Source organism: Fomitiporia mediterranea, assembly GCF_000271605.1.
Source record: "Fomitiporia mediterranea MF3/22 unplaced genomic scaffold FOMMEscaffold_3, whole genome shotgun sequence".
Classification (NCBI taxonomy): Eukaryota; Fungi; Basidiomycota; class Agaricomycetes; order Hymenochaetales; family Hymenochaetaceae; genus Fomitiporia; species Fomitiporia mediterranea.
Genome location: NW_006760388.1, coordinates 1,686,052 through 1,706,253, shown reverse-complemented (window position 1 = coordinate 1,706,253; position 20,202 = coordinate 1,686,052). Strand labels below are relative to the sequence as shown.

At 47.7% G+C, this 20,202-nt stretch overlaps 7 protein-coding genes across 7 annotated transcripts; 3 read left to right on the top strand and 4 right to left on the bottom strand.

Moving 5' to 3' along the window:
- Positions 1-116: 116 nt before the first annotated feature.
- On the bottom strand, positions 117-2,980 carry FOMMEDRAFT_145119 (uncharacterized protein; the record flags this gene model as incomplete). Its single annotated transcript, XM_007263750.1, has 11 exons — positions 2,675-2,980; positions 2,204-2,534; positions 1,989-2,153; positions 1,813-1,927; positions 1,701-1,761; positions 1,354-1,651; positions 1,066-1,295; positions 872-1,007; positions 662-817; positions 266-604; positions 117-215 (listed from the first exon to the last, which is right to left on the bottom strand). The coding sequence occupies exons 1-11, from the start codon at positions 2,953-2,955 to the stop codon at positions 117-119; spliced, it is 2,211 nt and encodes a 736-aa protein (XP_007263812.1). The 5' UTR covers positions 2,956-2,980.
- A 1,418-nt stretch (positions 2,981-4,398) lies between these two features.
- FOMMEDRAFT_103814 (myosin 5) lies at positions 4,399-10,141 on the bottom strand (the record flags this gene model as incomplete). Its single annotated transcript, XM_007263749.1, has 15 exons — positions 4,399-4,730; positions 4,788-4,889; positions 4,942-5,063; positions 5,120-5,654; positions 5,708-6,836; positions 6,888-6,975; positions 7,030-7,457; positions 7,508-8,283; positions 8,335-8,388; positions 8,440-9,123; positions 9,181-9,375; positions 9,438-9,459; positions 9,517-9,754; positions 9,814-9,943; positions 10,001-10,141. 15 exons carry the CDS (start codon positions 10,139-10,141, stop codon positions 4,524-4,526), a joined length of 4,851 nt encoding a protein of 1,616 aa, XP_007263811.1. The 3' UTR covers positions 4,399-4,523.
- Positions 10,142-10,335: 194 nt separating this feature from the next.
- FOMMEDRAFT_145117 (vacuolar sorting protein DID4) lies at positions 10,336-11,358 on the top strand (the record flags this gene model as incomplete). The annotated part of the gene is made up of 5 exons (XM_007263748.1): positions 10,336-10,347; positions 10,406-10,570; positions 10,632-10,787; positions 10,845-11,060; positions 11,117-11,358. 5 exons carry the CDS (start codon positions 10,336-10,338, stop codon positions 11,315-11,317), a joined length of 750 nt encoding a protein of 249 aa, XP_007263810.1. The 3' UTR covers positions 11,318-11,358.
- Positions 11,359-11,415: 57 nt separating this feature from the next.
- Positions 11,416-14,258, bottom strand: FOMMEDRAFT_103809 (COG4-domain-containing protein; the record flags this gene model as incomplete). The annotated part of the gene is made up of 12 exons (XM_007263747.1): positions 11,416-11,508; positions 11,570-11,701; positions 11,749-11,850; positions 11,906-12,085; positions 12,134-12,304; positions 12,366-12,644; positions 12,697-12,857; positions 12,930-13,113; positions 13,174-13,379; positions 13,431-13,662; positions 13,721-13,846; positions 13,917-14,258. 12 exons carry the CDS (start codon positions 14,256-14,258, stop codon positions 11,416-11,418), a joined length of 2,208 nt encoding a protein of 735 aa, XP_007263809.1.
- A 148-nt stretch (positions 14,259-14,406) lies between these two features.
- Positions 14,407-15,381, top strand: FOMMEDRAFT_152995 (uncharacterized protein; the record flags this gene model as incomplete). The annotated part of the gene is made up of 4 exons (XM_007263746.1): positions 14,407-14,717; positions 14,774-15,095; positions 15,140-15,202; positions 15,259-15,381. The coding sequence occupies 4 exons, from the start codon at positions 14,407-14,409 to the stop codon at positions 15,379-15,381; spliced, it is 819 nt and encodes a 272-aa protein (XP_007263808.1).
- Positions 15,382-15,531: 150 nt separating this feature from the next.
- On the bottom strand, positions 15,532-18,899 carry FOMMEDRAFT_132120 (uncharacterized protein; the record flags this gene model as incomplete). The annotated part of the gene is made up of 16 exons (XM_007263745.1): positions 15,532-15,622; positions 15,677-15,988; positions 16,042-16,135; positions 16,191-16,274; positions 16,335-16,434; positions 16,486-16,704; positions 16,762-16,906; positions 16,959-17,037; positions 17,094-17,348; positions 17,401-17,885; positions 17,939-18,040; positions 18,099-18,146; positions 18,200-18,350; positions 18,409-18,589; positions 18,644-18,694; positions 18,744-18,899. The coding sequence occupies 16 exons, from the start codon at positions 18,897-18,899 to the stop codon at positions 15,532-15,534; spliced, it is 2,553 nt and encodes an 850-aa protein (XP_007263807.1).
- A 275-nt stretch (positions 18,900-19,174) lies between these two features.
- On the top strand, positions 19,175-19,903 carry FOMMEDRAFT_77775 (cytoplasmic protein; the record flags this gene model as incomplete). Its single annotated transcript, XM_007263744.1, has 5 exons — positions 19,175-19,358; positions 19,430-19,510; positions 19,575-19,612; positions 19,681-19,762; positions 19,821-19,903. 5 exons carry the CDS (start codon positions 19,175-19,177, stop codon positions 19,901-19,903), a joined length of 468 nt encoding a protein of 155 aa, XP_007263806.1.
- Between the last annotated feature and the right edge of the window lie 299 nt (positions 19,904-20,202).

Here is a 20,202-nt window from a genome sequence, read left to right as displayed (position 1 = left end):
AATAAAACATAAGGAATAAACATTCGAGAAGTTAGGAGCATCCATCAGGCCCACCATCAACTGAGATGCTTTGTTCTGAGCTTGTCCTGTTTGACGCTGCTTTGTTGCGTAGAGATCTACGAGGACGAGTTTGTAGAGGGGATAAAGATGGAAGCGGTGGGGCGGAGGTATCGGCTGCCGTAGTAGAAGTGCTGGGTTGTTTTTGTAGGAGACGGCTTGGTATTCGTATCTTAAGAGGTAAAATCGTAGGTTTGGATCCCGTTACCTCGCCGGCAGTATTTGCGCGGACGGGTGGATCTTCGCGGGTTTCAGGAGCGGTATCGCGGACGCCGTTCGTTGTAGGAGGATTGTGATTCGCCTTGATGTCTTGAGTAGGTTGTGTAGTTGTCGCCCTGGGAACTGACTCTTTGTGTGGTCTCGTGTCCTGGTGTTGGACTGTATGCGACTCCGAGTTGGATGTTGCTAAATGAGCGGAGCGCGATGAACGGCCCTTATTTGCTCCTCTCTTCCCAGCAGGCAGTTTGACAGAACCAAAAGAGATCGACATCTCTGACAGAGATTTGTTCAATGGAATCGTAGATAGTCCCCGACGATGACTTCGTTGCTTTAAGTCAAAGTACAATGTTAGAGCTGAGGGCAGTAGCTCTTCGATACCACTTACATTCTTGACGACAGGAGCCGAAGTCGATGTGCGTACGTGCTCCATCTTTTGTCGCTTCTGAGGAATATGATCATCCTGTTCTATTCGAGACCCTTTCTCAATGGGAATACTCTCAGTTGGGCGAGATGGGCCTGCAGACTGTAGACCACAAAGCAACTATCGGACGTACATCAGAACCATAGAACAAGTAGTCAGAGAGCCTGATCATACCTGAGCAACTTGAAGTGTATCATCATCATTACTATCAGGAACACGCGCACTGAGATTGAATGGCGGTGGCTGCTCGTTTTGTTCGTCTAAAGAACTCAGCGACGTGAGAGGAGAGGAAGCAGAGCTAGCGTGCCCGCTAAACGGACGATGAGTTAAAATCATGAACTTTAAAATAAGGAATAATCCAATCGAACCTCCTTCTATTTGATTTCTGCTGCTTGACCTTGCTCCAGAAATCAAGCATGATAATGCGTTCTGGGACGCGATACTTCCGACCATTGATAAGAACTTCGTCTACTGCCATTTTCTCTTCTACGCGTTGTGGGATATCTGAATTAATGACCTCGATATTTCCGTTGTTCCGCTGCCGAGTCTCGGTGATGTCGATAGGTGGACCAGATGTCCTCGGTGTGCGCATTTTCGGCTGCAAATAAGTAATTCAATATCTTATCGCGGGCATGAGAAATTTCGCTGGTGCTTACCGCGCTGCTAGTCGCGTGGTTTGGGCACTTCCACTTCCTATTTATTGGTGGAAGGGAAGCAAGCGGTGGTTCCAGGCAATCGACGTGCCAATGCAATGGACAAAAGTCACAAGAAACGAGGCTCTTCCAGTGGTCAGACTGGGATAGGTCCGTGGATGATCGTCGTGAACGGTTAGACGAGTGTCCCAGGCCAGAATCGTCTGGAAGAGCTGATTTTCCGCAGCGAAAGCAAATGACAGCAGCGCCCTTGTTGTCCTTTAGTCGATACGGATCGCGCTCTTCACCGAGGCCGTGACGTCTAAAAAGTTGTTACTTAGTAAGCTATGTACGAGAAAAATGTTACAAACCCCAATCGAATGGTTTTGATTGAAGAGTTATCTACGTAAGTACCGTTCGATCCAGTACCAACTATCCAATTATATGAGCCATGCCATAAAGTCCATTTGACGGTAAACTCACCGTCGCGAAAAAAAGTGCGAATTTCTTCAGGCAGACGGAACTCCGTGGGAATGGAATAGTGAAGTTGCTGAATCAACGGGGAAAAGAAAGTGTGCGACGGTTTCGCGGGTGGCCCCTGACAGACGACAGGTCACTCGTGGGCCTCAAGGGGAAGAATACCACACGAAATTACTCACCCGGTCCGCTTTGCAGCCAGGACAATACCAGCTTTCCTCCCCGTCGGGAAAATCGGATGGATCCATCGGTGGGTCAAGACACCACAGATGGAACGCGCGAGGACAGCCGTCGCAGTACACGAGGGCACCAACTGAGCTGCAAGAAGAACAATGGTCCTCATTTGCCTTGATGAATTATCAGCATCTATTGGGTTGTAATGGCTGGGCGTACTGACCGGTGGGACATCACCTATCTGAACGGCAACAGGCTCCTCCTTCACACGGACCTGAGCCGCCCTGTCCGAATTTTCTTTTTCTTTGCCTTTTCCCTTCCCATTCATCGCTCTGGTGCCGTTTGTAGATGCACTCTGAGTGGGTGCGTCTCCGTTGAGTGGAAGAGAAGTTGATCTGGAGTGGGATGTAGATCGATCGTCGTCGTTGGAGACAGCCTCGTCTAACCCGGCATGGGAGGACGTCGCTTCCATCTCGGACACCAACGCCTGGTCATTCAGAGTGGCATTCCCCGCAAGGTTTCTTGCTGATGCCCTCTGTGCACGGTTGGAAATACTGATGGGCGTGAAAAAACGGACCGACATGGTTTCGGTAAGAGAACAACCAAAAAGCAAGGTTCAGGCGAACATGGGGTACACAGCAAATAAGAGATAGTATTAGTCTAAGCAATGCTAGTCAGAAGTGAAGCGACGTACGATTTATCCACGCGGGCGCGTTTTCGACGAGGACCGTTCTCGTCCAAGGCTATTGCAGCCATTCCACCCGCAAGACTTGTGTAAGTCGTACCCGGGTCAGAGAGAGGAAGATAAGACGAAGCAGGATGCCTTCTGGGCTCGTTTCTCTTAGCGAGTTGACGGATGGAGTCTAACGAAGGAGGCCCAGGGAGAATCTCGGTTGCTAAAGTCGGGTCACCCTCAAGATTGGGTGGATGCACGACAGGCGCGACATTCAAGAGGCACGCCGGGAAGGAGGTCATTCTTAGACCCAAGAGCGACGGGGACGACGACTACTAGCCTCTAGCTCTGTCCTCCAGCCGGGCGGCCAGACAGTCTGCAGGATGCTCGCTCACAAGCTCAGGGGAAATGCGTGCTGCCAGTTGCCAGAGCTCACTGTTGTTGTTCAAGGAGAAATCACGGCGCGGCCCTGCTTCTCAAATGCTTCAGACGTGGACTGGCTCCGCAGTGTTCAATTTACACGCTGTGCTCTACGCTACTACACAAGTCCATAATTTATTTATATAATACACTACATGCAGCCAATGCTGGCTCTCATGCAAGGCGCTTTGGCCGGCCAATTCTGGCCTACGCCATCTAGTCGCTAAAATTGGACCACCGCAATACCGACGGGTTCGGTAACAATCACACCAGTGGTCCACCACCATCAAGTCACCGACATCACTCTCAGCTCGGCACGCAGGTAGGCAGATGAGCTTGCACCTTGTGCAAGCCTTCCTGTGTTAAAAAGACGGTAAACATGTATATAGTTGATGAGAACAAGGGCAGGGTCCAGGGTACATAGGTACATACCATCAAATGACATGAAAAGCATTGGGGATCGCAACCAGCGCAGACCAACAAGGCGAAAACCTTGGTCTGAAACATTCTAACGCATTGAGCTTTATACCTATGCAAAGTGCATCGTCAATATTGAACTTCTGCGTTGACCACAGCAATATTCATCCAGCAGGACACAATTTGATGACGTACCCCTTTCGTTCATGGTAATCAGCTGGCGTCTCCGAGTATTACTAAAGTGTAGCTCACCTAAACCGCCAGAAGTGCTTCATTCGAGATCATTCTATGTCAGAGTAGAATATCCGATTCATAAGGCTAAGATCCTTGACTCATCCCAGTGGAAGTGAACAAAGTTCCCCAGGGAAAGGCGTCATCCATCCAGAAAGAGCGTCTACAGCCAGTTGTGTTGAATGGCAATCATTAGTTTTCAGTGCATGCAACACGTCCTCGTATCTGTTGATTCTGTTTATAAGTTCGTCAAACCGCGAGCTCCTGGAGCTCTTGAATAGAGTACTAAGTAGAACAGTACGCGGCCGCCGCAACCGATACAGGAACAACCAAAGTTTGTTTTCGTGCAATCCTTCACAATGGAAACGAATAATGCAAGAGCAACTTCTTGTTCCGCATTTGGTACGACTGAACCTTAAGAGACTTAGCTGATAGCAGTCAAGGGAGAGCTAAGCTGAGGGATTTAAAACAGATGCGTGATGGAAGCTAGAGGCAGAGGGTCATCACCAAACATAGGCGTGCACCGTGCGCATTCAAATGCATGAACGGCGGGAAAAATATTTACAAGATAAGCAGCATCCAAACTATTTCCTATCAAACACACACCGATACAATATTGTTCTTTCTTTGGAATCATGCAGAATTACTACCAATGAAAACGAAATAAATACGGCGAACTAGAACGCAGCCAAGTGCGCCCACAAAACCATCCAGGTCACAGACCATTCGTCAGTCAGCGGCACCAATTATGCTATCAAGAGTGAACGGAAAATATCTGTATACATATAAAAGCGTACGAGGACTAAGCTACCAGAGCCGCAAGTCGGCGAAGGTGCGAAACGTTAAGGTATGCAGGGACATATGTCTCCAATCCGGACACTTCTCGTGGCAATGGGACCTCATAGGGCCCCACTTCCTCGGTCTCTGGCGCGAGAAGCAGATGATCATTACGGTCATTAGGAACGACTCGGGATGCAACAACCCGGAGAATTTCGGGCGAGATAGGATTCTATGTGCGTTTTGAGTATCATCACCTTCGCAACTAATAAGTATTGGGATAGCTCACCTCGTAATCAGCAACGAAGTAGTTCGTGCACATTCGTTGGATCTGAGATGGGCTCAGCATCCAACAGACATCATAGATAATCTCGATGTCTGCTGCAGTCGCCTGTTCAAATACTCATCAGCTTTGTCTTGTATAGAAATTGATCAAGACCGACCTTCTTCAGTTGCAGAAGTTTGGTCGCTTGCATAAGATGCTCTAACTGCAAGGTACCCTCTGGCATGTTGTGCGACTTGCACCATTCCTCAATACGGGTAATATTGTACTGGATTTGCATAGCTATACCGTATAATCGCAGTAAGCAAAGGAAATTGGAGGAGAGCCTTAAATCGCACCTCGTTTCCATGAGCAGAAATTACGACGCATAAGCAAATCGTTGAAGCTCGTTACTCCAATAAGCTTCAAAAGTTCGGTTATGACCTGTTGTACAACAGACTCCTCCATGTAATAACTCCTCAAACTCTTCCAAACCTTGTTAAGAAGGTTCAAGACATCGTCCATGCTGTATGCCGGCGTGGAATTCGAGTTCAGTAGCCTGTTGAACAGCCGTCCACCGCCACCATCGCTGGTCGTGAAACCAGGTAAAGACTGACTCTCGATGAGTGCCGGAATGACCATCTTGGACAAACGCTTCTTTGTTTCTAGCATCCATGTATGATAGATGTTGTACTCCAAACTATCAAGGTCTTGTTTGACCATGCTCACAAGACGCTCGTAGTCAGTCCAGTCGAACTCTCGTCCAGCGGGCTCGCCTCCTGGACCTATGCCTTGCAACATATCGGCCTCTGCCACGCAAATGAAAGAAAGCATTTCATGAACGTTTGAAAGCCAAAATATCCCAGGGATAATAGCGTCTTCGCCTTGGAAGGACTATCCTGACTGTGAGCAATCGGAAACTCAAGATAAATATTAATGACACATACCATGACATGGCTTTGAACTGCCTGCATTACGGTCGCGAGGAAGCGCTCGCTTTCTGGGATGAGGCCGTATTTCCACATCTCGTTTGTCACGAGACTAATAAGGTTTGCAGGGAAAAGTATTTCCTTGACGGCAGAGGGATTCGTCAAGCTCGGAGCAGGAATCTTCAATCCACGGATGAGTCCCTCCAAGACGTCCTCGTCCAAATGTTTGGCATCAAGCATGAGCTTAATCTTTTCCTCAGCTGGATCGTCAAAGATTTCCGAAAGTCCGTTGGGTTTGAAACGGGGTACACCATCATTTCCGTTGAAAGCCACGGACACGGCACGGGGATTGCCATTTACGCGCCGAGCAGCCATCATTAATTCATCAACAGATGTACGATGTTCGGATGGATCTAAGGAGTACACGCCAGCAGAGCTATGCCTCCTCTGATGAGACTTTGTGGCGGATGCATTTCCATTAGGCAGCGCCTCAAGCGTACGCAAGTGGGGAGCGAAGGTAGGCGAGCTTGGAGCTTCGACTCGGGCTCCCCGTGTCAAAGCATTTAAGGCGTTGGCGCGGTTTAGCTGCTCCCTCAAACTGCTCACTTCATTCTTGAGGGTTGCAAGAACAGACTGGTCTTCGGAGCGGGCAGGTGCATTGTCGAGCAACTTCTGCTGAGCTTCCAATTTGGCTGCATGTGATCGAAGGTCTTCTGTTAGTTTCTGGATTGCTGCCTCCTTCTCAGTAAGTCGAGATAAAGCCTCAGCGAGACGCGTCTCCACGTCCTGCTTCGTGAGAAGCAATTCGTCTCGTTTCTTTACTTCTGCCTGGGAGACGTGCCAATCGTTCTGAAGTTGTTTCGCCTTCGAATCGGACTCTTCGTGGCGTGATATCCATACTTGCAGCTGTTCTTCAAGATCCACCAATCTTGATTGAAGTTCTTTCTTTTCACCCGTCCTTTCTTGGAGACGTTGGGTGAGTTCGACAACCTTGTTCTCGAGCCTATATGAGATCTCCTTGAACTTGTTGATAGATCGAGCTTCAGCTCTGAGGGCTTTGAGCTCCTTACGAGCCAATCTACGACGCAGGCAGGATTGGAGATAGATAATGTGCTTGACATCCGACTTGAACTGCCGTCGGGCCAATCTGTAAATTGTTATTTAGCCTAAACTCTTTCTAAATTACTCTGGGCTTCACCTTCCTCTGAAAAGACTTTGCAAACGAATTGCTGCATGTGAGTACCTCGCATCCTTGTAAGCTTTACGTGCAGCCGCGCCACGGATATCTATTAAAGAGAGTCAATGAAGCGGAAATTGTACCCCAAAGCAGCTATACTTACGACTCTGGAGCGAGACGATTGTATGATGAATTGCCAAGAATTTGCTCCGCTGCAAGTACCGACGAATAATAGTTTGCAGCTTGCGAGCTGATACCTCACGCCGAATGCTGGCAACCAGCCGTCTTGCGAGTATACCACGCCACCAAGTTTGAATTTTGATTGCCGCTTTGCGCATAGTCTGGTATCGTTTGACTGCAAGCCTCCTCCGGACATTCTTCTGAACCAGCGTCACAAGGGAGTTCAATTTCTCTGATCGGAGCGATTCCAGCGCGGCGAGCATCCCTGCCCTGAAGAAAATCTTGGTAAGACCTGCCTGGTATTTGTCCTCGTCGTTGATCGTTTTCTTCAGGATGAGCGAACATAAGGGCTTTATCTCAAGGTTATTGATCATAGGACCCCAGTCACTTGACGGAACAAGCATATAATATCTAGAATGCTTGTCAGTTCTGAATTAAAGCTAACGGCACAGCTGCCCTACCTCTCCGCAAATTCTTCGTAAGTCCACCGAGAAGGGTAACCTGCGCAACTTATCCGGATAGTTTCCAGAACACCACAAGCGCGTAGCTGGCCCAGGACTTGCTGCGGTTGGAACTCCCATGCACGCTTAGCTTCGTTCGGCTTTATACAACGAATATAATGGACGTTTGTCACACTCAAAGTATCCATTAAGCTGATCAACGAAGCCTTGAAAATAGAACCCAGCGTCGGTTTCTTAGCAGCACGCTTTGAGCCGGCAGCAGATGCCGAGCTAACGGCAAGAGTTGCGCGACCTGGGTCTGGAATGAGCGACGAGCGTTTACCATCCGGCGCAGGGGACGCAGGGTTCGGGCTTTCTGGCGGTTTATTTGAAGTAAGTGCGGTCTCTAAGACTTCCTTCAAGAATGGGTTCGATGTTGACGCGAGTAGAGCGAGATGTTCGTCCGGGACAGTATCTCTATTCTTCTCAATGAATCCTTCTACTTCATACGTAACATCCAAAGCATAGTGCGCAATGGTGAACGCGTTGTTCCCGAATCGAGGCTTCTTAAAGATGTTCTTCGTTTCCGGCTTCAATAGTTGTTGATTGAGCTTTTGCAGGAAAGAGGCGTCATTTCCAGACGGCAGCCGTGATTCTTCGTCCAACAAGGCCAGTACGCCAAGTTTACCTTCTATCACATCTATACAGGGCTGATTGTCCGAAAAGTCGATGAATGTCCAGTTTATCTCCTCGCGAACATACTCTTCTTGTTCGAGTTTGAATACATGGGCATTAAACTAAGGAAGACTATGAGCCAAATCCATCAACGAGTGAACTTAAATACATACTTCCTGCTGTAACTTTTCGTTCGCATAGTTAATGCTGAATTGCTCAAACGAGTTCTGTTGAATACTGTTAGATCGTCATGTGTAGAGGCACTCAGAGTTGGCTACCTTCTGGAAATGTTCAAAGCCGTAAATATCCAATACACCGATGAACATCTCTGCCTTGTTTGCAGCTTCTCCACCCTCCCCGGCCAAGCTCTCGTTTATTATTGCCACCAGCCATTCGAACAAGCAAGCGTACACAAACTTAGCAACACTATCACGTACGACAGTCGCTTGCACTGCATTAAGAGCCGTGACGATCTTTTCCGAGCGAGTAGCAATCTGCTTCTTGATCGTCCATCGCTTGAATTCCGCAGGCTTAATACCTAAGAATCGTGTGCAAAGCAGCAGGGCTGGGTCGTTATCCTCCAATGTCGCGTCTTGGCGCAACTGCGCTATTTTAACATTTCCGAGATGAAGTAGCGCAGCGAGGAGCTTGAAGACAGCCCATTGTTTCTCCACGCTAATGCCGACCGTCGATAAGGCGTGTTGAGTGGCGCGGAAATCCTCCGCATCATCCACGCCTGGTATAGGAGTCGAGGTTGGACCACCTTGACGAAGATAATGGAATTTGGTGATGTCCGTATCCAATGCAAGGTCTTTCCGCTCTTTAAGCGGCGTTCCCGCACACAACTGATAAAATATATGGTAGTTGCGTTCTGTCTCCGGTTGGTAAACCAAACGGGAGCGTTCAAGCAAATATGTGCGAATTCGTGCTCCTACGATCTCTTGCTTATTGTCAAAGAGGATCTATAGTACAGGTTAACGCAAGTATCTCGATCGAAGAGCTTCTTGAAAATTACTTACCTGGATATATTTACCAAAGCGGGATGAGTTATCGTTTCTAGTGGTTTTCGCATTACCAAAGGCCTCAAGGATCGGATTCGTAGCGAGGATCTGTCGCTCGACTTCACTCGATTCATCTAGGGATGCCTTGGTTCTAGATCTACCAGCATAGGCAGGCGGGTTGACCGAAGCCAAGAAGCGCATTATCAATTTCGCCTGTAGAATTCAAGATGATGAGATAACGCTGGTCTAGGCTGTTTGTGGCTAAATTTTCATACGGATTCAGTCTTTCCAGCACCACTGAAAGTTCAAGACGTTATGAAAAGCCTAGGCCAACAGTAGAAACTGTATACTCGCCTTTCTCCCGAAACAATGATAGTCTGGCCCTGATTCTCCTTGCTCATGCGTGTGTACGCATCTTCTGCGATGGCGAACAGATGGGGCTCTAATTCGCCTTTTCGTCTACCACTATACGCTTGAATTATTTCGGGTCCATATAGGGTAACGCGCTGGAAAGGGTTGACTGCAATAAGGACAATGCCGCTGTATGTATATATACTGTGTTGTGCGTAACGGTTGCGAATGGTATGTAAAACTAGAGCATGCCTATCAGTATGCATGCCTAAGCTATACGAGAAATGGAGCACGACAGACCCGAGGGTTCATTTAAGTGTGAGAGAGTAGCCAAGTCGTCTGCAGTTTCTAGCAGTGGAGGGTTCCGTAAAGGTGGCAAGTCGCCCTTGCCATCCTTGATGTCTTTGCCAGTCGTTTCAATGGTAATTTCCTAAAGTCACTGTCAGCACGGAATGCTCCCAAATGACGCGAGACGAAGACGACGGACCTTTTGTCGTTCATCAACGAAAACGAGCTTGACATAGTCGTTGTCGCCCTTGGACGTTTGCGTGACTTCAGCAGAGATCCAGCCCTGATCTTTGTCGGGGAACCAGACTCTGGTGCCTTTGGTGTATATGTTGTCCGCCATGGCGGCAAGCGAGAGGGAGGGAAGCCAAGCAGAGCTGGAGTGCCCACTGGTGCAGGAAGATGGTAGAGGAAAAGCAAAGATGCGATGCCGTATTCAGTTTTTTTGCACGCGACGCGTATCCATAACGCGTCTCAATTCACCTAAGCTCTCTGTCCGCAGTACTGTACTACTCTTCCCTACCATTCTACTTCACCATGGATATACTCGTAAGCACTGTGTCGATTTGAATTGCATAGACGTTCTCATTTTATTACATACTGCAAGGAAACTCTGTTTGGGAGGACTGTCACCCCAGCTGAGAGGCTTCGCCAGCATCAGCGATCCCTCGCAAAGGCGCAGCGCGAATTGGACCGTGAACGTGGAAAGCTCGAACAGCAAGAAAAGAAACTTATAATGGACATCAAACGAAGTGCCAAGTCCGGCCAAATGGTTATTATCCATTAATTAAGCCTGCAAGTGTCCGGCTGAATATGTTCAATGATTCTTGTAGAATGCCTGCAAAGTGATGGCCAAGGATCTCGTTCGAACTCGACGATATGTTCAAAAGTTCTATCAGATGAGAACACAACTTCAAGCAGTCAGTCTTCGCATACAGACCCTGCGCAGCAATCAGCAAATGGCGGAAGCCATGCGCGGAGCAACTCGAGTGAGTAGATCTCTCGAACACCTTCACTTTAATTCTAATTGCTCGATCATTCCGTAGGCTATGGGAGCAATGAACAAAGGATTGAATCTACCCTCCATTCAACGCATTATGAACGAGTTTGAGAAGGAAAGTGCCACGATGGACATGAAAGAAGAGATGATGTCGGATGCAGTAGACGACGTTATGAACGATGAAGTTGAAGACGAAGAAGAGGAGGGCGACAAGATTTTGAAGGAAGTCCTGGATGAGATCGGCGTCGACTTATCACAACAGGTTCGTTGCATCCTACTCGAAAGGACTGGTTGTGTCGGACTAACCTCTATCTTCAGCTTGTTGAGGCCCCTGCTGGATCTCTCACCTCTCCACTGGCAAACACGAGACAAGCAGTTGCCTTAGGAGAGTCTGATGGTCCCGCATTTCCAAGTGGGAAGGGTGGTAGCGAAGATAAGGGTACGGGAGGTGGTGGCGGCGGAGGCTTGTCGGATGAAGACGCTCTGCAAGCTCGACTAGATGCTCTTAGACGGGGATGATAGACAATGTATTGATCAGGCTGTATTAATATCAGATCGTTGTATTTATATCCCAAATGCACAAGTCGGAAATCGCTATCCTATGTGCGTCCAATACCTTAGACTTTTAGTGCTGCTATGGCTCTCGCCTCCGCCATCGACAGCTTCCAAGCGATCCCACTACTGCTGAAGAAGTCATCGACGTCTTCATCCTGCAAAGATTAAATGTGACTGATAAGACAAGTTTGAATGATGGAAAGAACCAGCCCTCACCTTATCGATATTCAGCAGCGTAGATATCTGCTGCAGTCGTTGGAGTTTCTCGCGTACGTCTCCAAGAGCCACTTGTGACGACAGGTACGTCGAGATAGCACGGATGTCTTGATCGAAGCGGATCGCACCGAGCTGTTACTGCTCAGACATTTGATCCTATAGCATATGCCACCACGCACCTCCGTGTACTTCAGAGTCATGACATATTTCTCCCAAGGGCGAATTAATACGTCAATGACTTGCCCAATGAAAATGCGATAATTCGATTCAGTGAAAGATTCCTGTCCACGTAATGTCATTAGCTATTGCAAACGGATGATACAATAGTAAATCAACCTTGAATCCATCCATAATACCCTCCCATGCTTTAATAAATCGTTTACGAACCGTGTCTGCATATTCCGAAGCGGAGAAGCCATCCTCGTCAAGTACGTATGAGACATCTCTATACAAATCCGTAATGAATGTCCGTAACCTCGGGCGAATCAATTGATTGAACAATTGGTCAATCCCGCTCTTCTCAAGTTACTCATTGTATATACAGAGCATGTACGACGCTCTTACCTTCATCGTAGAGCGGAATCTAGTGATTAAATTGAGAAGACTGTTCAGATCGGCATCGACTAGATCCCTTTCACTCTGGAGGAAGTTCTGGGATAAAGCTTGCGAAGACAACAGTTCTCTAACCAGTCGGTCAATGTGAGTTGAAGATACATCGAGATCGTTCAACAGGACCTATTCATTAGACCTCATTGTTAAAAAAAATCAAGAGAATGACGAATGATATAACGCATACGATGAAACCCTGCCTATTATCCTTCTCCAGTCTTTCCGCTCGGCTCGCCGCAGAGCTCATTGCAGGGTTCTTGTAAACATCATCTAACTTGCGTTTGATTATACCTGCATAATCATTTTCCATGGCTTCACGAATTCGTCCTGTTGTTCCCTTGACAGCTCCGATAGATCCGGTACTCAGAAGTCGAATAAGAATCGACTTCAAGATGTAGAAGACCAAATCCGGTACAGTTGTTACAGGTGGCACCTGAGAACTGTCAACTATTGACGTCTTATGGGCCTGTACTCGTGTGAGAATGAAGGGAATATTAGAATATCTAGAGAAGTGTTACCTGATGTATTGTCGAACGAAGGTACCAAACTTCCAATGGGACATAGTAATTCGATATGACGTTATCAAACATTGCTTTACAGCCAGAGGTCTCGATAACTTCAAAACTGTCCATCCCTTCAGGAGATTCGTCATTTGTGGTGTTGGAGGGTTCAGCATCCTCTGAGGAATCCGATGAACTGCCCTAATAGTTTGCAGATCAGCTGTTGTTCGGATGATGGCTAGGGGCTGTACCAACTGTGAGATAGGTATATAAAAATCGCCGAAACGCTGTATATCTCATCACCATTGCGGTTATTTCATTGAGCACTTTATCAACATCTCGGGGATCAACGCTTTGTTCCTCGATTGCACTGACGTTTGGGGCTTGCTTTCGCCCGGTCGTACTCATTACAGACGAGAAGCTGGTAACAGTAACCTCTGTGGTCTAATTTCCTGTAAGCATATGCATTGTCCTAACCTGAGTGGCAAGGCTCACTAGTCTTCCAAGACTTCTTTCTTCTTCCCAGCTGTCCAAGAGTCGTTTTACAACGCTGTCACATTCTTTAATGAGATGCTTGACGACAGTCTGCATTTTCCCCTTGCCGTAGTATTTCTCTACGACAGGCTGATGTTGGTCGAGAATACTGCACACACTCTCGAAAAGTGCTGTAAGGGCGGTCACATAGTACAGAGGTGACGACGCTACAATTCCTCATCAGAACTGATCTAGCAGATATAAATATATCATCTTACATTTAGCCGATGCTGGGGACTTTGACTGGACGAGTGTCAAGACGAAAGCAGCATAAGCTTCTAAACCTTCCTTCTCCCAGCCTATCGGAGGCAACAGCTTGAAAAATCGTGTCGTAGTGGCAGAATCTCGAGCATTTGAGGCTTGCACAAACTGGTGCAAGAAAATATCACGTAGCTGTTCCCTAAATGCTTGGAGCGTCTGAGCTGGTGGAAGCGGCAAGTCCGCTGTCGGCTACTGCCAAATACGTGGACATTTAGAAACAAAAATCATGAGAGCCTGAAGCACTGACCACAGCAGACTCTGCAAAAGGTCCGGCGATCACTTCTAAAGGTAATGCCATTGCTCGAGCACAGTGCCTCGTAGCTGCTTCCCAATCCTGAGAGTCAATTGCAAACTGTAGATCTGCCAATGAATTCTGCAGTACAATAAAAAGCACGCAATTAGTTCGCCGATCAGTTAAAAAAAAGCAAAAGAGTCAATGAGACCTTGAGTTCCATAACCTGAGCAACTCGTTCTCCAGCCTCCTTAACACGCTTCATCTCTTCATCCAGAAGTCTCACCCGGCCACCAACGCGTTCCGCAGTCCGTGAAGTAGCAGTCACATTATTCACCAACAACCTCGCATCAACAGTAATCTCGTCTAGACGAGGAGCGAGAGATTGCAGGTTGTCAAGAGAAGTCCGTACAGGTTCGTCATCAGATAGGATGGCAGTGAGAGATTCAGAAAGTTGGTTCTCCTCTTCTTCTAGCGAAGCAAGAGACGCGAGTATATCAGGTAGAGTAGTGAGTTTACTTGGTTCCGGACGGGATTGAAGTACCCCGTTCATTATAGACATGCATGTGTCTCGTGCGTGCGTGAGGACGCGTAGATTCGGTAGAGTTCATTTGACGCGTCGCAGTGCACGTGGATTTCAACTCTCTTCTCATCTACTCGCCACTACTAGAGCTTAGCTATCTTATACTGAAATAGTCAAGATGGACCCGCCCACGATAGGATCTGGCTGCAGCCATACAGAATGTCACAACCACGACTTCCTGCCTATAAAGTGTCCTACATGTAACAAGCTCTACTGTTCCGACCATTACTTTCAAGATGCGCATGAATGTCAATCGGACGAAACGCTAGACAATAATGAAACTGCTTCTGCTGAACGATCACCCGTATCCCCATGTTCTTTCGAAGGGTGTACGAAACCATGCTTAGAATCCTACGTCTCCGAAGACGTTGGTGAAAGTTGCCGAACACCAGCGCTATGCTCTCGCTGTTCTTTGGCGTTTTGCTCAATGTAACTATATTCCCTTTCATCATCTCTAGATGCGTAAGCGCTGATTTTATACCAAGCCATCGCTTCCCTGAAAGTCACGCATGCAAAGGACCAGTACCAACCGAGCCCGTAAAGAACGAAGCCGCAAGAGCCCTTCTAGCCAAGAACTTCCCAATGCTCAACGCCGGAAAGAGCGAACAAAGCTCACAACCTCCTACCGGTCCATATACCAAAAAGCGACAAAAATCCCAGGCATCAAAGACCGTACAACTAATGAAAATGCGGCAAACTGCCGTTCCGGGTGACCCCAAGTCAGGTCAAGTCCCACCAACTGAACGGCATCATGTACAAGCGAAGATAAATACCACGGAAGCGTACAAATGCTTTTGGTTCCGAAAGGTTAGTCGTTCCCTATGTTTGTTTGCTATTCTCAATGCTTGCAGTCCGTATCAACAGGAAGGGCCTTTGACCTTCTTCAGCAACGGCTTCAAGCATCACCAGTTAAGGTCTGTAATACGGAATCTTCTCAATACCCTCTCCTCAATGCTTATAATAAACATAGACATGGACGCTGTATAAAGAGCTTGACGAAAGTGACGAGCCACCCATATTGGTCTCGACTTTCGACAAACCTCTATCAGAAGAGTTTGAAGACGGGTGTAAACTATTGCTTGTTCCAAGTTAACAGACAAATTCATGTATTCACTCTGCACAATGGCGGAATACTGCATTATACAATTGCTATACTTCATGACTGTATAAGAAGACAGAAGGCTCTTTGAAGATTTATTCAGGATCTCTATTTATACAGGGCCTCTATTTGATACACACGCGTTCACAAACCGCTCCATGTAAATCCACTTGTAATCTTGAACGATCCCTCTAGAGTTAAATTGTCACTACTATTCCCGACATGGACAACATACCTAAAATCCCCGAAAATCAGCAAAGAACATGGTACCGATGGTAGCACAGCTTACTTGGACCCAACAACACGCCACTTATTTATCGGGGTATCCCAAAATGACACAGCGTACTTGTCCAAGTGAACTTTGGCGATCTGGTTTGAACCCGGCGACAAGTCGCGCACTTTCGTGAAACCCCTCAGCTGACGCTCTGGAGTTGCCGTTCCATTTGGCGGGAGGGTAACGTAAACCTGGACAACCTCGGAGCCAGACACGCTGCCAGTGTTCGTCACCTTGATTAAAATATCCGCCGCGAAGTCGGTCCCGGATGGAGATACATTAATCTTGAGCTCTGATAGCGTAAATGAAGTATACGACAGCCCATGGCTGAACGATACAAGATCAGTCCAGCAACATTCAAGTGATATGAAACACTTTACCCAAAGGCGAAAAGCGGTTTAATCTTCCTAGATTGATAGTGTTTATACCCAACAAATATGTCTTCCCTGTAGAAGACCTTTCCGTTCTCGCTGCCTGAAATTTGCTCTGCTCGGTGACGGTTTTCCAGTCGCAGAAGTTAACTGCTCACCAGAACACAGGTAAGAGGGCACGTCCTCTATGCGGACGGGTAAAGTAAGGGGCAATTTAGCACAGGGGTTGACCTTTCCAAACACTGACAATAGAAGATGGTTACGCGGAGCACTTCCGATGAGCATTTGTCGAAACACTCAACAGATATTTGCGATAGCATTCCCTGACTCATTTCCCAAATACCATGAGTACAATATCGCAGCGACGTTATTAACCCATGGCTGCATATTAACAGCGGAGCCCTGGAAATACAGATTCAGAGTAATGGGCCAAGTAGCTATTTCAACACGCACAGCCTGAACAACAACTACCGTCTTGGAATTCGCTTTACTAATCGACGAAATAAGTTCATTCTGTCGCCTGGGTAAATCCAAGGTCGGACGGTCGAAGCCTTCGGCCTCCCACTCTGGTGTAAGGCCGCAAACTACGACAGCCAGGTCGCAGCTTGCAGCAAGATCAATAGCCTCCTTGATAGCACTGTCTTCGTCTATTTTCTCTGCTCCGCCTAGACGCTGTTAGATCACGAGTAAACAACTGCGCGGCATGAATATCTTGCGGAAAGCACTCACTAATCCACGCATGAGAGCTGGCTGTGATAAGTCTCTTTCTTCGCCTTCTTCAAGTGGCGGTGAGGAGTTAATATAGACAACCTCGATATCGACTGGCTTGCCCGCACATAGGGGTACTGATGCCTTCTCTTCGATCGAGCCTTGTCTATTTATAGAGTAATGAGAGAAGCTCATAGAACCGGAAATAGTAAGCTCACCCATAGAAGAACTCTCCTGGCTTCTGCTTGTCCCAGTTGTCGATGAGTAACTTCCCGTCAACATACATCTTTGCACGACCTATTTTTGTCGGTCAGCGAGTTCGCAATACCTAGAAGGTATGTCGAAAGAACTACCAGCTACAGCAAGGCCAAATTCAAATAGCATATCTTCCTCAACAGTCAGAATACCTTTAAGCTTCATCCCCCACTCGTCACCCATTCCCTCTGGCAGGAAGTCGTTCACCTTTACGCGAGTGTCATTCAAGACATAATCAGCGACCGCGTTCGTAAGGGACCCCTCCTCATCCGTTTGGTAAAATGTACATAGCCATCCTGGCTTTCCGTCGTGGGTCTTTAGCAGAGATTCGACAGTCGGAAGGTATTTATGGGCTTGCGTTAAGAGTCAATAGGTTTGCCGATGTAACAGAATGAATGAGCGTACCGTAGCACCCTACGGCGTACTTAATCTCGAAGTCGGACGCTGCATTGTTCAAAATCCCGTCCAAAGGTGTCACGACATACGCTGGTTTGAGCGCAGCTGAACCACCGCCAGAAACGACAGAGGCCTTCGCATGCGACCCGATAACAGCAATAGTTTTGACCGTTCCCACACGAGCGGGAAGAACCCCCTCATGGTTCTTCAGCAGGACAATGGATTCTGAAGCAAGATCCCTGCAGAACTTTCGGGCTTCCGGAGAGTCACGCGTCTTCTCACTGCCGTCGCCATATACGATATCGGGGTTCTTCTTAGCGACTTTCTGAACAAGCGAAAGGACTGTCTTGACTCTGGCATCAATGTCCTTCATTGAGACTTTCTGCGAAGATACCATATGTGTCACAAGGGTAAGAGTACGCCACCGCGATGGGCCAGGCATTTCTAAATCAAGACCGGCATTGATTGCGAGGTCCACACTGTATGTCCCGTACCTATGAGACAGTTAAATTCTTCGTTCCCTTTGGAAGAGGAACAATCAACCTACCAGTCGCTGACGACTAAGCCATCAAACCCCCATTCTGTACGCAGTATATCCTTAAGAAGTCGCTTGTTCTCCGAACAGTGAACACCATCTATACGGCCGTATCTGCAAGAAATTATATTAGTGTTCATGTCCCCACAGCGCAGAAGCCGCAGCAACTAACGACGTCATAAAGGCCCATGGTTTTGCCTGTTTCTGAGCGAGCATGAACCTAAGGTGAGGATTATATATAAAATGGCACAAGACAGCCAATTCCACGCATACGGATAAAGATAAATTTCCCTGAGAGCTCTTTCGGAGACGACGGAGTCCACAGCTGTCCGTTCAACTTCTTGGTCATTTGCAACAAAGTGCTTTATAGCCGCTGAAACGCCCTGGGATTGCAAGCCGTTGACGTACGCAGCCGCCAGTAAACCTGGAGATGATGGTTGAGTAAGTTTCCAAATGATAGTTCCAGCTCATGGACTGCTTACCAGATAGCGTCGGATCTTCGGAGAATGACTCAAAGGCTCGCCCACCGAGCGGGTTACGCTGTATGTTACAAGTTGGTGCGAGCAGAATCACCGAGGACTTTATTTTAGCCTCTGCCGACAGGAATTCGCCGACTTTAAAAACAAGTTCAGGATCAAATGTCGCCCCGAAAGCCGTCCCGCACTTTTGAACACGAGGTCACTTTGTGGCATGTACCCCTTGCTCAGTGCAGCTTACCGGCAAGCATTGTGCAGGAGTAGAGATAAAGTGTGAGGAGCCTCGAACACCCTGAACAATGTAAGGATAGACAAGCAAGACAGCTGCAGTGCTGACATACGTTGGGACCATCACTCATGCGCACGGCTGGGATGCCGAGTCGTTTGACTGCGGACGTGTTCCACCAGTCTGGTGCGCTGAGGAGGCTAATCTTTTCGTCGAGAGTGAGTCTCTTAACGAGCTGGGAGACATCTGCTTGCAGGAATGAACGAGGCATTGTAAGGGAGAACAGAAAAGCACGAACTCGGACATACGAGAAACGCAGGGTATTTAAGCTAATTGAGCCGGTATAGACCCACTACGGCCGGACATTGGTAGTGCGCATGTGTGTAGGGCAATCCCCAAAGGTAGCGGAAATAGTTCGGATACGCACTTCCATTTCTGGAGGCCATCTCGTGAAGGGTGTATCAAGCGGATCTCACGCTTACAATTCTTGATTTCTCAAATTCTCTCTCGACACCATACGCGTATCTTCACTGCTTCCAAATTGCAATGGAATCCAGCACTGGCGACATTTCACACCTTCTGACAAACCTCGCCAAGCCAAAGACGTCCGCTACCCTCACGCTCAGAATAATCAAATCTTTTGAGTATCGCACAGAAAAGAGTCTTGTTCTACATGATGTCAACCTCGAGACAACCACAGTCGATGGCCTCAAAGCAAGGGCGTGTGAAGGTCGGCACTGGCTCAAATTAAAATTTTGGGCGCTCGCCCTCATCTGCTCCTCCTCCTCAACTTGGTCTCAGCTATCAAGACTCTACCAGGATGGAAGGCATATCGCACTCTAGCGGACCCAAAGAACGCAGACGATGAAAAGAAAGGGCTGGGTCTGTGTTGCTTCTACGCGTTCTATATGCTCCATCTCGGACTGACTGCTGCCATTTCACAAAGACACTATCAAACTCTACACCAAGGCACACGGTGCCAAGGTATTCCTCTTATCGTATAGCAATTGAGGGTAGTTTCCTTGCTCACTTACAGAACAAATGATCAACAGACGACCAACTTGATCATAAATCTCGACCACGATGAATGGATTCTCGAAGATGGATCCAAGGCCCTTTCCGAAGTTGGATTTGGTGCGTATCTGCCAAGCTAATACGCTTGCTAGACAAGGAAGGCTAGATAATGCAACAGAAAACGAAACAGAGGCCAGTTTTTTCAACCGAGCTGCATACGAAGCGTTCAAACTAAATCCTCAGGTTTGCGCATATTCTTAAAATCATCATCTAATTGTCTGACCTGTCCCCATAGACCCGTTGGGATGGCTTCGGTGAGCAATTACGTTCAACGATCGCTATCCTCTTACGTGCATCGAAATTAAAGCACATGCACAGAAAACACAGCGGAAGCAAATTTCATGGCGCGGCAAGAATACGATGCACTCAAGGCAAATGCGGAGGTTCGTTCAGTTGTACAAATGCCTAACTAGCAAATTGACTTTGCTTGGCAGACGCCGCAAACTTAGTCCGCGAGATAGACTTGGCGTTCCATCCCATGGTTCGCGAAGGGCTGACGG